This window comes from Rhinolophus sinicus, chromosome 1, assembly GCF_057876585.1.
Source record: "Rhinolophus sinicus isolate RSI-liver-muscle chromosome 1, RSI-T2T, whole genome shotgun sequence".
Lineage (NCBI taxonomy): Eukaryota > Metazoa > Chordata > Mammalia > Chiroptera > Rhinolophidae > Rhinolophus > Rhinolophus sinicus.
Window position 1 is genome coordinate 179203025 of NC_142501.1, and position 13111 is coordinate 179216135.

The window sequence follows — 13111 nt, forward strand, 5'->3', positions numbered from 1 at the left end:
ATGGATCACAGTTCATCTCTGTGTTTGTCCACTGTGTGAAGCAGTCAGTTTTTTAATTGTTTGTAGTGGGATGATAAATCTGGTCTCTATTTTTAACTATGGCCAGGAGAATAATACTTTAACCTCTTTTATAGATAAGTAAGTTGAAATTAGAAAGGTTAGGTAGTATAGTGATGAAGAACGGATTTGGGATTTAGGTTGGAATTCAGATTTTTGCTATTTACCAGTTGTATAAACTTGAGTGAGTTATTTAACTTTCTGTCTTGGTTTCTATAGCTGAAAAATGGATTGCTTATGATGATGATGATGATGATGGTTATAATGATGATAATAATTGAAATAATAACATAATGTTAGAAATTGTCTCTTACCATTGTTGTGGTGATTAACCGCGATGATGAATGTGAAGTTTTTAGCGCAGGCCCTGACACATAGTGAGTCTTGGCTATGGTGTTAGCTAACTAGTGATATTATCCATGATCACTTTGGTAGAATTCTGACTTCAATTTCAGGAATGTAACATTGACGGACAAGATGTTTTTCCATTATTTATCAAAATTGTGTTTCCTTTAAAAGGTATCCAGAACAGGAAATTGGTATATTCAGGCCCATAGGACAAATCTCTTTGAAGCAAGGACAAAGTGTACTCATTTAATGGAACATGAGAATTCTTTTTTTTCTTTTTTTTTAAAGATTTTATTGGGGAAAGGGAACAGGACTTTATTGGGGAACAGTGTGTACTTCCAGGACGTATTTCTTTTTTCCAAGTCAAGTTGTTGTCCTTTCAGTCTTAGTTGTGGAGGGTGCAGCTCAGCTCCAGGTCCAGTTGCCGTTGCTAGTTGCAGGGGGCTCAGCCCACCATCCCTTGCGGGAGTTGAACCTGCGTGGTTGAGAGGACGCGCTCCAATCAACTGAGCTATCCGGCAGCTCAGCGGCAGCTCAGCTCAAGGTGCCATGTTCAATCTTAGTTGCAGGGGGCGCTGCCCACCATCCCTTGCGGGAGTGGAGGAATTGAACTGGCAACCTTGTGGTTGAGAGCCCACTGGCCCATGTGGGAATCGAACCGGCAGCCTTTGGAGTTAGGAGCATGGAGCTCCAACTGCCTGAGCCACCGGGCCGGCCAGAACATGAGAATTCTTAAACAAGATTGTTTATGGGGAAATTTTTAAGGAAAGATTTGTGGATAATTCATCACAAATTCTCAGTTCAGGGTACTTATTATTTAATTAATCACAATGATGGATATCTTTACTATCAAGCAACAATTAATAGTTTTATAGTCTTGAGACTTCATTACTCAAAACACAACTTTTAAAGGACATATCCCGTTTTCTTTTTAGAACCCCCCCAAAATTTTGAATGATCATAAATAGAGTTCAACAGAGAAAAATCAGGGAAAGCTAGCAGGTTTATTGTTGAAGATTCGTTGATGTCCTGAATTGATCCTCATGAACTTAAGTATGGCAGGTAGACAAGAAATAAGACACAGATTTGTTAGAAGTGTAATGGAATATTTCAGCTCAGTAAGGGGAATTTAGAAGTCTTTTCTGCTGGCTGATCACAGCTAGTGTGTCAGCCAACAACATCCGCTGACTCTCAGATGACAACAGTGCCAGTTAATTAGCTTTTGTTTATGTTTTGACTATTGATAGACTTAAATTATATTCATATTCTCATGCAGAACAAACACATAGAAAAGTTTGCCTTTGATCTAAGTGCAGCCATTCTTTTGCTGCAGTGACGTGAACTATTAGGTTGGTGCAAAAGTAATTGCAGTTTTTGCAATTATTTTTAACCTTTTAAACCGCAATTACTTTTGCACCACCCTAATATATAACAATAAAAAGCTTATGGCAAGTCAGGCATAAAAAGTAGATCATCTAAATAAAATAATTAAAAAAACACATTTAATTAGTGAGGATAATTTTGTCTTGATAACAAAATACCCTATTGAACAGAAATTTAAGTTGATTTATAAAAATCAAGACATTACCTCTGAGAATGATGCTACAAAAATGCCATGAATATCTCTGCAAATTCCTCAATCCTCTTATCCCTTTGACTTTTTAAAGATTTAATGTTATAATTGTTAGTATAAAGCATATTTTTATGTACAGTTCTTGAACCAGAATGAATTTCATTCTTTCATGACTATTAAAAAGCTTTCCCTCCTCCTGATTGTTATAATAAACCCTTCCAACAATACTTATGAAAAGTCAAGAAAACATTTTTTTCCAAAAGCCAGAATATCACTTGCAGTCATTTAAATTGCAGAAGAGCTTGCTTCTTTGCAATACATTCTGTGTAACAGGTGTCTGCTGAGGAGCTCAGTAAAGCATACCAAGGGGTGTTGGAATATTTTTCTTCTGAGGACAAACGCCCGATGGTTGGCATGCTCTAGCCACTGCTGCACTCGTTTACAAGACCTCTAGGTTGAAGTTACGCGTGGACAAAGCATCTCTCAAGGGAAAGTGTGTGTGTTGGCGATCTTGGCCATTTTCTCTACCCTCTTACTTTCCTTCCCCGCCCACCCCCCCAAGTCCCCATCTTTCTTCTCAAAGAAACAGAGGGGACACTAATCAGAAATAGAGATATGCTTGCTTGGTGTCCTTGATTAGAAATAGTCGAGACATCATGAAGCTAAAACCAAGATGATTATTCATAAAATCCTTAAAGCTGAAAGTTTTCAAATACATTGCAATGGAAGAAACTTTAGCAGGCAGTTTTATACATACCATTCTGTCTCCACTACACTGCCCTCACATCACTAAGATGATTTAGCACTGAAATCAGCTTAGGTAATCATAAAAGTTAAAGAGCTGCCACTGGTAGCTTATTAGTTTAAAAGCTTTTCACAAAACTTCAACCAACATGACATTTTGATCGCATGTGTCAAAGAAGTGGTTCAGGTCGATCAGTCAGCTTTCAACAGACGAGTGTGCTCCTGGTGGAGTGACAGCTATAAGCATGTGGTATTTCCAGGAAAGGGTTACACTGAAAGATAATATCACGATTATGTATTCATGAAGTGCTGGTTTCTACAAACTGGAGCTTTCACAACCATTGCTAGAACAAATCATTACATTTTTAAAAGATAAAAAATGCACAGAGAGAGTATTAACCAAAAGAATTATGAAAAAAAAAACCACTTGATCTTGTTTGTTATCTTCTTAATGAATGCAGTTCAATGTGTCATAAATGCCCTATATCCTTGTCACATAGTGTGAATTACAAGTGGAAAGACCAAAGAAATGGTACAGCTTCCCTCTAACAGGGTCTGATATGTGAATTCTTTGTCCCTTTCTCACTTATTACAGATGCCTTTCATTACTGAGTCCTCATGTACTAATAATCAATACAAATATTCATAATTATGGGAAGACAATACCACTACCATTTTCACATTCATATTATGATATTTTTAGTGTGTTGAATACAGTAATTACTTATTAAAAGTAACATGAAAATATGAATAAAATATCTTTATGTACAAAGTGGCACATTGTGATTTCTACCTAACATTTAATAATACACTTGCAAATTTTCTCTGCATTACTATAGTAGAAAACAATAAATACAAACATTAGATAATATAAGAACACCAAGAAAGTAGGAAAGACCCCCATGAATAAAAACTCATCTCTGGAAACTTTAAACACAAAGGAAGCTCATGTCATCAGTAAATCCATGTGCCTGGCTGTCAAATTAACTGCTCACAAACACCCTTCCTAAAATTTACTCTTCTGAGAATATTCCTATAAGATGTAGTAATGTGCTTTCTCATGTCTCGAAGGATAGGCGAGGCCCAAGATTCTTTTTCATTCTATCAGATTATCGCATGTCATCTGGGCATCGCTTTTTTGGGATAGGTGACTGGTGCAGACTGGCGAGCAGGATTGGAAGTCAGGATTAATCCCACAGGGCTTTCTCTCTTTCTACCCCCGGAGCATTGAAGCTGAAGAGTAAGCCTGTAGGAGGAAAAAAATGTTCAGATTCCATGAAAGCAAATAAGGAGAGATGCTGGGGGAGACTTTTGTTTTTGGTAACAAAAGTTAGGGGCTAACAGAATTTTTTCCACCCAGTAGAGTCACTTGAACACCCCCCAAGCACTTCAAACTCAATGTGTCTGAAAGGAAAACCCCTATACTGCCTCCCTAACCTGTTCCTCCTCACCCCATAATTTCCATCTTTTGCTTTTAACCTCTATGGCTTCATCTACAGTCCTAATCTTCCTCATTCCCCACTGGCTACATTGAATCAACCACCTCTGGAAAATTTTATCTGCCAGACATTTCTCTGTTCAATTCTGTCTCTGCATCTCCATCCCTGCTGTCCCTGCAGACCTGGCAAGGCCCTCGTTCTTTTCCTAGGGAACACTGCAATAATCTTCTGACTTCTCTGTTTCCAATCTCACTCATTTTGAATTAATCTACCCCAGTAAACATCAGTGATGTGTCTCAAGCGCAAATCCCATTATATTCCTCTTCTGATTAAAGCCCTTAACTGTACCCTGTCACTAACGGGACACAATTTGAGGTCTGTTGCTTGGGGTGATAATGTGAGTCTTAAGAAATTTATAGGGAGAAGACTACTTATTAGGGAGAAGAATGAACAGGCAACTCTCTACTTCTTCACAGGAAGGAGGGCCAGGGCTTTGGTTGGTTATTTTGGTTTTTTTGTTTGTTTGCAGCTCAGAATCTATATTCTCTGTTGGTCCAAAGAGAAGCAGGAGATGGAGGCTTTGTGACCCAAGTGAGAAAGGGGCAGGACCTGGCAGGGGTTAGATAGTGTCTGCTCTTTTGGCAATACTTGTGATTTACTGGAATCTGGGAGGAGAATGATATGCTGGGGATTAGGTGGGCTGTGGTGTCAGAGTGGAGACCGGCACCCTGCTCTTTCATGGCGTGGTTGGCAGAGGCAGAGTCTGGTTGGGATGGTTGCACTGTTGTCTTGAATGGGGAGAAAGCTGGACACTGGCTGCCATGACTTGGAGGGCAGTTTGAAGAGCAGAGTAACCACAGGATCCATGTGAAGACTTAGTCTATGGGAAGGACTGTAGAACAGGGTATTTCTGATGTTCTCCCAGAGCCTCTGTGGCTGATAAAGGGCCCAGCACCTGCCAGAGTGTGGTGTAGCTCTAGAAAGAGCACAATGACTATCGGCATGCCCGCAGAACAGGCCCCCCTCTCGAAAGGAATAAATGACTTCTTGATGGCATTAAGAAAGAATTTGATTTTATTCTGCTTAGAAAAGGAAAGTAGTTCATTCTTGCTTTGTGAAGTCCTTTCTAGTCCATTCTTACCATGGGGAAACAAGACCTCCCGAGATCTGCTGCCCTCTACTGCTTCAACCTGATATCCCAGCCTTTCTGGCATGGAACTGAAGGCCAGTGCTTCCCAAGCTATCCATGGTGAAAAATTAGGTTGTTTTTAAATTTATACTCAGCTGCCAACTGATATTTTTAAAAAGACGGTAACATGCATAGAATGTGGCAGCAATATCAGATTTCTCTAAAAAATTTTAAATGCTTACACACAGTTTCTGTTCTTAATCTTATTGTGGAACAACAGTATCCATAGTTCACTGACATAGCAGCAGATGTGTACAGTGCAGCTCCTGGCTAACCAATGATTTCTAACTTATTTCGTACACCGTACTGTTTCACAATTCTTTTCATTAGTATATGCTGTTCTCTGTGCCTAGAAAAACCTAGGTCACTTTTTTTTTCTAATTCTGTAAGTCTCAGATCAAATACCATCTTCACTAAGAAATCTGCCATTAAACTTCAAGGTTCCATGTCTATCTTTCCATACCACTATCTTACTATTTACTGTTATGCTAAAGTTATCTTCCTTAGATATATTTCTCTTCACTTCTATAAGCTCCTTGAGGACAGCAACATGTCATATATCTTTTTATACCTGGCCTAGTACTTGGCAGAAATAAGATCTCTGTCACTTTTTGTTCAATTGAACCATACTCCTTTGTAGGTGAGTTTCCAAGTGAAGTCAAGAATTTGCAGCATAGATCACAGCTATGTAAACATCTGGATTGATATGAGTAGGATAATGCTCATGATTAATATTATATTGACCTTTGTTTTAAAGTATCAGCAACCAATAGAGGAACAAACAGGAGTTTTTATCACAGTGTCTTCCATATTGATACTCTTTCTGAAGAAATGGATCTTGTTTTATTAATAATTTTTTTCATTAGTTAATAATTTTCTCTGTTTCCAACATTATAATCCATCTAAACTTCAGTGTGTTGGCTTCAACAACAACAATAACACAGGACTTTATAGTCACTGAAGCTCTCACAATCCTATAATTTTATAAATTTGTGATTCTTACAAAGTATAAATGATCACGTTTATAACAAAGTATCATGATAGAGTCTTTAAGAATATAGACAACACTTTATAAACAAAGAGGCACAATGGTCTGAGAAAAGATTGTTCTGTCCTGGCTTTATAGATGCGGAACCTACATTACAAAAATTATTCCAATTTATTCTTTCAAATGCAACATATGAAACTATTTGTTTCACCAGTATGATTTTCAAAAATTACAAAAAAACTCAAGTAAATTGAAGGTTATAATTTTTTTGGTCTTGATACACATTTTTGAATAGTAGTAGTATAGGAACTCCTCTATATAATTTTATGTTACCATTTCTATTTCCTCCTCTATGAATTATCTATTCATGGCCTTTGCCCGTTTTTCTATTTTCCAATATATATAAACATCTTTGTATATTTAGGATATTAATTAATTGATGTCAAATTTATGCATTTTCCCAATTTGTTTCTTGTCATAACTTTTTATTATGATAATGTTTTTATATTTAGAAGTTTTAACTCATGATATGGTAGAATTTATATTTTTTCTATTGAATTTTCTTATATTATTTTATGTTTTGAAAATTCTTACTCAGTTAATAACACATTCCTAATTTTTCTTCTATTTTCTCTTTTTAAATTTTTTTTGCCTTTCGGTTTTTATACATTTTCTCTGTAGAGATATTATTAGATAATATCCCCACCTGCACACTCATTATTGATCAATTTGTTCAGATATTTTATTGGCATCAATAAGAAAGAAATGTGTTTGCCTGCTGCACATTTTTGCGAAGACATTCTGGCCTTGGCAGAAGTTCTATGTAACAGCAAATCCTTTAGCGATGTCATCCTTGCCACTCCTTGTCATAAGAAAATTAATCTGAGGAAATAACAGCACACTTGCCTTGTAAATGAGCACAAATATCCATAGAAATGTATATAGCTAATGTACATCTAATCTTTGATTCCGGTGGCCTTCAAAACGAACAATGTTATTTTTGTATTCATAGCTATTTTGAGAGGGGTCTCAGTGAATTATACAGAGAAAATGTAAGCCAAAATATATTTTTTTCTTATTTTAAAGAAATGATGGTCCCTAAATGTAGCAATGAATCGGTGTGAAAAGATAAAAAAATCTTGAAACACCTATTAACCTTCCTATTTTTTATATAAAAGTCTTGGAGATTTTAGAACTGGTTTGAATTGGTGAATCAGTATCAATCATGCCCATATAGATTTTTAATTTTTTTCTCAAATTATTTTCTTATTTCTTGTGTGTGGTGTCACGCTGTCACTAGACAAAGATTTGCAGAGGGCAAGAACCACAGATTATGAGTACTTTGGAATTTCCATCTGCCCTGTCAAACCACAATAAATATAATACTCTGTACAAAATAGATGATCAATATATGAAGCAGAAAACATTAAATATATCTATATTTTTATTTTGAAGTGAAAAATGTTAACGAGTGAATATTTCCATATTAGTGTTTGCTGTTGCATACAGATGCAAAGATTTCTAAACTTCTTTTCCCAAAATTTCTAATTCTAATGAATATATTTCTATTTATTCTAAATCTCTGAGTTGATATCTAATTTTTAGTTGATAACATAGAAAGTAATTACTCACTGGTTACTACATTTAAAGTGCAATAGTTACTAAGAGAAATACATTGAAAAAAAGTAAGACAAACAGTAGAATTGACAGATGTCAAACTGGTTCCCATTATTTTCTGATCTTTACTCTTCAGAATATCGTTATCTAATGCCAAAGTTATGTAGAAGAGCAACAAAAGCTATGTATCACTGCAAATTAAAAGACATGAAATTAGGGGCAAGAGTATTTTTTAAAGTACAACTTTTGAATGGGAGATGGATAATAATCTATTTTGTTGAGCTTGTTTGGTTCAGCACTATTCCTTGTCTGCTATACACTTTTTCTTTCTTTTCTTACCAACTGAATGGAAGTCTTTGTCTTCCTCCAAATTGGACAATTAATTACTAAGATTTGAGCATTTTGATGATCTAGAAAACATCCTTTTACTAGCCACAGGGTTGCAAAGAAACCATAGCTGGTATGGAAGAGAGCTTTCCATGCACACGTCTCCACAAACTTCTCAAACTTCTCAGCTCCTCAAACTTTGCACCCACAAGTGTCCATTGCAAAAGGATAGATAAACTTCCAGATTTTTCTCATTCTAATCCACAAATTGTTGAGTGGAGAGCGACGGAATTCTGATACTGATGCATATGTCTGGATGGCACTCCTCTGTTTGTCTCCTGCTACTGGCCAGAGAAGCACGGCAACCATCATTTATGCAACAAGCACTTGCTGAGTGTCTGTAAGAGCATCGCATTAGTGGCTGGGCAGGAGACCATAGGTAGTAGACACAACAAGGACAGTCTTTCCCCTGGACATTACCCAGAGTGACTGCCATTGTGGCCAGGCCAATTATGGGCATATACATATTCATTTGTTCTTTTTCTGTTTTAGTTGCCAAAAGGCAAATTCTTCTGCAGGTTCAAAAAGCATCAAACACTAGTTGTGAGGCTGACCCCTAATCAATGATTCGTATGAAAAATAAACTAAAGCCAGAAGAAAATCTCCCTAGCCAATTCTAGGAAAGTAAAAGACAATACCATGGTAAGCTGGGAGGGTTAATTCCAGCAGACCTGACATTGGCCTGAGCTGTTTTACTGAAACAAGACATGTACCTGCTTTTGCACTGATTACTGGTCAAATCATGGAACATGAAGAATAACAGTGTTGCTTGTAACCATAGTTTTGAGAGGTTTCAAGTATTTATTGATTAACTATAATTGTAAGAAAATTGATTATTTGCATCTAGTTCCACTGAAACACGTGGAGGATTCTGTCACTCAGCTAGTTATGAAGCAAGAAATTTAAGAGACCCCACATGAGAATAAATTTTGGATCCCTTTGTTTGAGGTGTTTTGTGCATACATCCATGGTTCCTGGCCCCAGAGATGAAGTCCGCCCTGGTCTGGTCCTTGCAGAAGGAGGACAGTCAGACCTCCTAGCTGGCTTTTCTGGACCCCGTGGCCTGAGCCAGCCTTTGGCTGTGATGTGTATCTTTTACGCAGCTGCTGTCTCATGTCCTTTTTCTGCAATCAACTACAAATTTCTAAGCATTGCCATTTTGAGTCCTACGAGTCTTTGTTAGCCATAGAACCCTGTCTAACTGCCACTGTCAGTGTGTGTATGGTGACCCAGGGAAAGGCAAACTGCATTTATAAGGAAATATTACCAACAGGCACAAAGAGTGAACTGTGTCATTCTTGAGGTAACAGAACAACTGGAAGAATCTTTTACAGCTCCCAAGACATTCATTTCTCTAGCAAGTCTTTTTAGCATTTGTTTTTAGACAAAGAGACAATGATGGCTTTACTGACACAAACCATTAACTTTGCAGCTTATAAAAATCTTTAAAAATAATCTAAGCTGCAGCAGGCTAACAAAACAGATATTAATGAGCATCTCAGTGAATGAAGTTAGGAAACTTACATATTTACTGCCCAGGTGAAGGGAGGGTTCACCAAGCTGTCAGTTCTTGGTTTTTCCTTGTGCAGAGTGCTCACCTGAAACCAGAAGATACACTTTGACCTATAAGCTCAGAGAATGAATAAGGACGAAAATAAAAGTCTCTTGGCTTGTTTTATGTTTTTCAAGAAAGGTCCAATTTTCCTGCAAGAATGTCACTAGAGCCACAGTTTGCCTTTTGGTATGGCCCAGAAATTGTTCACCAAGATTTATGAGCTATTTTTGGCCATTGTCTGTTTTCACCCTAAAGGAGCAAAGCTAACTAACTCCTTGGTCATGAGGGTATGTGAGGGTTGGGAGGCGATAACAAGAGAGTCGCCCTAGAGAATGAGTTATTGATTTTTGCTTGTTCCATGGGCTGGCTCTGCCTAAGCAAAACTGTGTCATATATTAAAGTGCTATTTTATCAGGAAAACATTCTAGCATCCTCTGTTTAAATAATTCTGTAAGAGTTTTGTGAAAATGAATTTATAGGCCAACATGAACACTTTGGTGACATCCAGAGCAGCACAGAGGACATTACTTTAAATAACGGTGTTATCCCATCATCCAATATAAAGATAAATACTAGCCTGCAATGATGGGAAGCTGAGAGACCCCAAGTAGTTCTACATGCCCCTTACTTGTGATCATCACATTTCACATTACCTGTATCTTTTGATAGATTCACGTATCAATATCAGCCACACTTTATAAAACCAGCTTTGAGAATAAATGTCATCATTTTGCTCCAGCTTTTATTAGCTGCCAGTTAGGAAACCTGTTTTATGGAGACTCCATTGATGTCCCCTATTACCTGCACAGTCATGGTGATAACAAATAGTGCCAGAGAATTATGAAGAGAACAAATCGGAACTTCTCTTCAAGAGCCCCTTAGGTCCTGTCCTCAGAGAAATGTCAGGAACAGAGTGACAGCCCTCATAGCCCCTACCCTAGATACAACCCTTTGCTCACTATTTTTTGTGTTGCAAAAGGCACAGCACCTCTTGGAATTCATAGATATGAAGTACAGCAGTGAGAAGTAAACAAAAAAACATTTATTAAAACACTACTGTCAGCCAGAAGTCGTATAAAGCAAATCGTATGAGAATCTTTACAATTCTTAATATCTTCCTTCAAGGTCTGTCTAACTGGGAATAGAAAATGTGAGAAAGATTCAGTACCAGTCTGATTCCAATAACAGTTATAACAATGATATCTGTGGTAAAAGCAAATGAAACACATACTGTGGTGCGGAAAAAAAAAACCAAAAAAAAACAAAAAACAACAACTGGAAGGAAATACAGCAAATGCCAATAGTGGTTACACCAAGGTTGTGTTTCATGAGTAATTTTGAATTCTTTGCCATTCTGTATTTTTTCTATCTTCCATTATGCACAATGTGGTCAAATATTAAAATGGCTGTTTAAGGCAGTAATATATACTGATTTCCCAAGTTATTATAAGAGGAGAGAAAGACCATGTACAGCTGGGACAGTCAAGGGAGCTTTGGTAGAAATGCAGAGAATGAGCCAAATATTGAAGGGTTGGGAAATAGAAGCTGCATCTATGTGTGGCTTTATAAATCTATGAATCTTTTTGCTGATCTTTACATTTTTATTAATTTCTTTTTGTTAACAAACTTTTATTTGTAAAAATAAGCAAAATAAGCAACTGTGCATTTACTAATTACCGTAATATACTAATTAGTATTAGTGTACCAATACTATACTAATAATGTGTAATTACCACAATGACAAGGAGGGGGAGGTGGGACAAAGGAGACCAAGGCACCGACTCCGCCTTCAAAAGAGCTTGAGTGCAGTGACGTGGACAGGGACAGGAGAGGAATGATGTCTGGGAACATGCCTTATTCAATGGCTCACAACCAACCAGGAGAAGCCCCACGCATCCCAGCATCCTGGTAGACATGCCAAAGTGTTTGAACTTAATCTTGGTAACACATGCTTATCAGAGTTTTCTAAGCAGAGCAATATTGCAATGAATTCAGATGGCTTTTTCTTCCACATTTTTCAAAATCATATTTGACATGCACCATGTCACATGTATATTTTGCAGTCCGTTGTCGGGGGGTGGTCAGCTTGGCCAGATTCCTTACTGAAGCGGCCTGGGATCTTATATGTTATCATAAAGGACACCTTGATCTGCCACGTTTGGTGTTCAGTTTTTCCTGAAAGCACATCCTTGTTGTGCTCTAGTAGGCTTTCTCCTTTATATTAAAGAGAACTTCTAATGTAAATAATCAAATTTTAAACATCTGTGGGCTGCATTTTCAGCAGAAGAACGCTGCTTGAGAAAGAACACATTTAAAGGAAGTAGGGAGTGTTGTAGGTGAACATCAGGGCTTAGTCAGAGGAGGCTTTGGGGCAAGAAACTGTTTTATCAGAAGACAATGACCAGAACAATTACTATGGTTCACTGAGGCTTCTAGAAACCCAGGCAATGCAGCATCCACTGGCATTTCCCCTGAAGCTGGGTGGCTGTAGAGCTCTGTCTCCTTGGAAGCATGATTTATTGACCTCTAAAATGATACAATTTATTTTCAGATATAAGACCAGAGTTTATAAATGGAAGTACTGACCAATCCAATGAATTCTTATGGGCACTGAAGCTCAAATTTCATTTTATTACCACTTAGGCACATTAATTCCTGCTATATTTCTTAGGCCTTGATGCAAATAACATGAAATGCAGTACTCATCACTTCTGAGTGGTGCGTAGTCAGACTTTTGTTCTATCAAATTATTTTCTGTATTTTTAAAATTGCTGAAAATTGTTATAAAGGAGATAGGGGACCATTGGACTAAACCTGTGAACTTAACAACACACCTAATCATTTCAGATTTTATTCTAGTTATGTTTTAGGAAAGATGTCACTATTGGGAAAAAGATATTTAAGTAAAAACAATTATAATATTGTAACTTCTGTTGAGTATGATGATCATAAAGAAAACATATTTGAATAAGTTTGAAATGCAATGGAAAGAGATTTGTTGGTGAGTATTTCAGGAGCCAGACTTTAATAAAAATTGTGGTAAAACAAAGAGTACTTGGAGATCGTTATGGTTTCGATTATTAATTCTAGGCTATTGAAATCAGCTCTGAATCACCAATTTCATTCTTGTCCTCTCACCAAATATTTTCCTTAGTAACCAACTGGGGTAACCATTGACAGGTTATTTTATTAAATGAGGTGTGAGTCCTAAATT

General features: G+C 37.1%; 1 protein-coding gene across 2 annotated transcripts in view; it reads right to left on the bottom strand.

The window, feature by feature from the left end:
• Positions 1-1390: 1390 nt before the first annotated feature.
• Positions 1391-13111, bottom strand: part of EMCN (endomucin) — a 97571-nt gene continuing 85850 nt past the window's right edge. The window contains exons 11-12 of one of the 2 annotated variants that reach the window (XM_019757679.3): positions 9867-9940; positions 1391-3968 (exon numbers count right to left, since the gene is read on the bottom strand). In XM_019757679.3, the coding sequence (XP_019613238.3) occupies positions 9906-9940 (35 nt within the window). In that variant the 3' untranslated portion in view covers positions 1391-3968; positions 9867-9905. The remainder of the gene's footprint in view (positions 3969-9866; positions 9941-13111) is intronic. The other variant, XM_019757678.3, reaches the window with a different exon arrangement.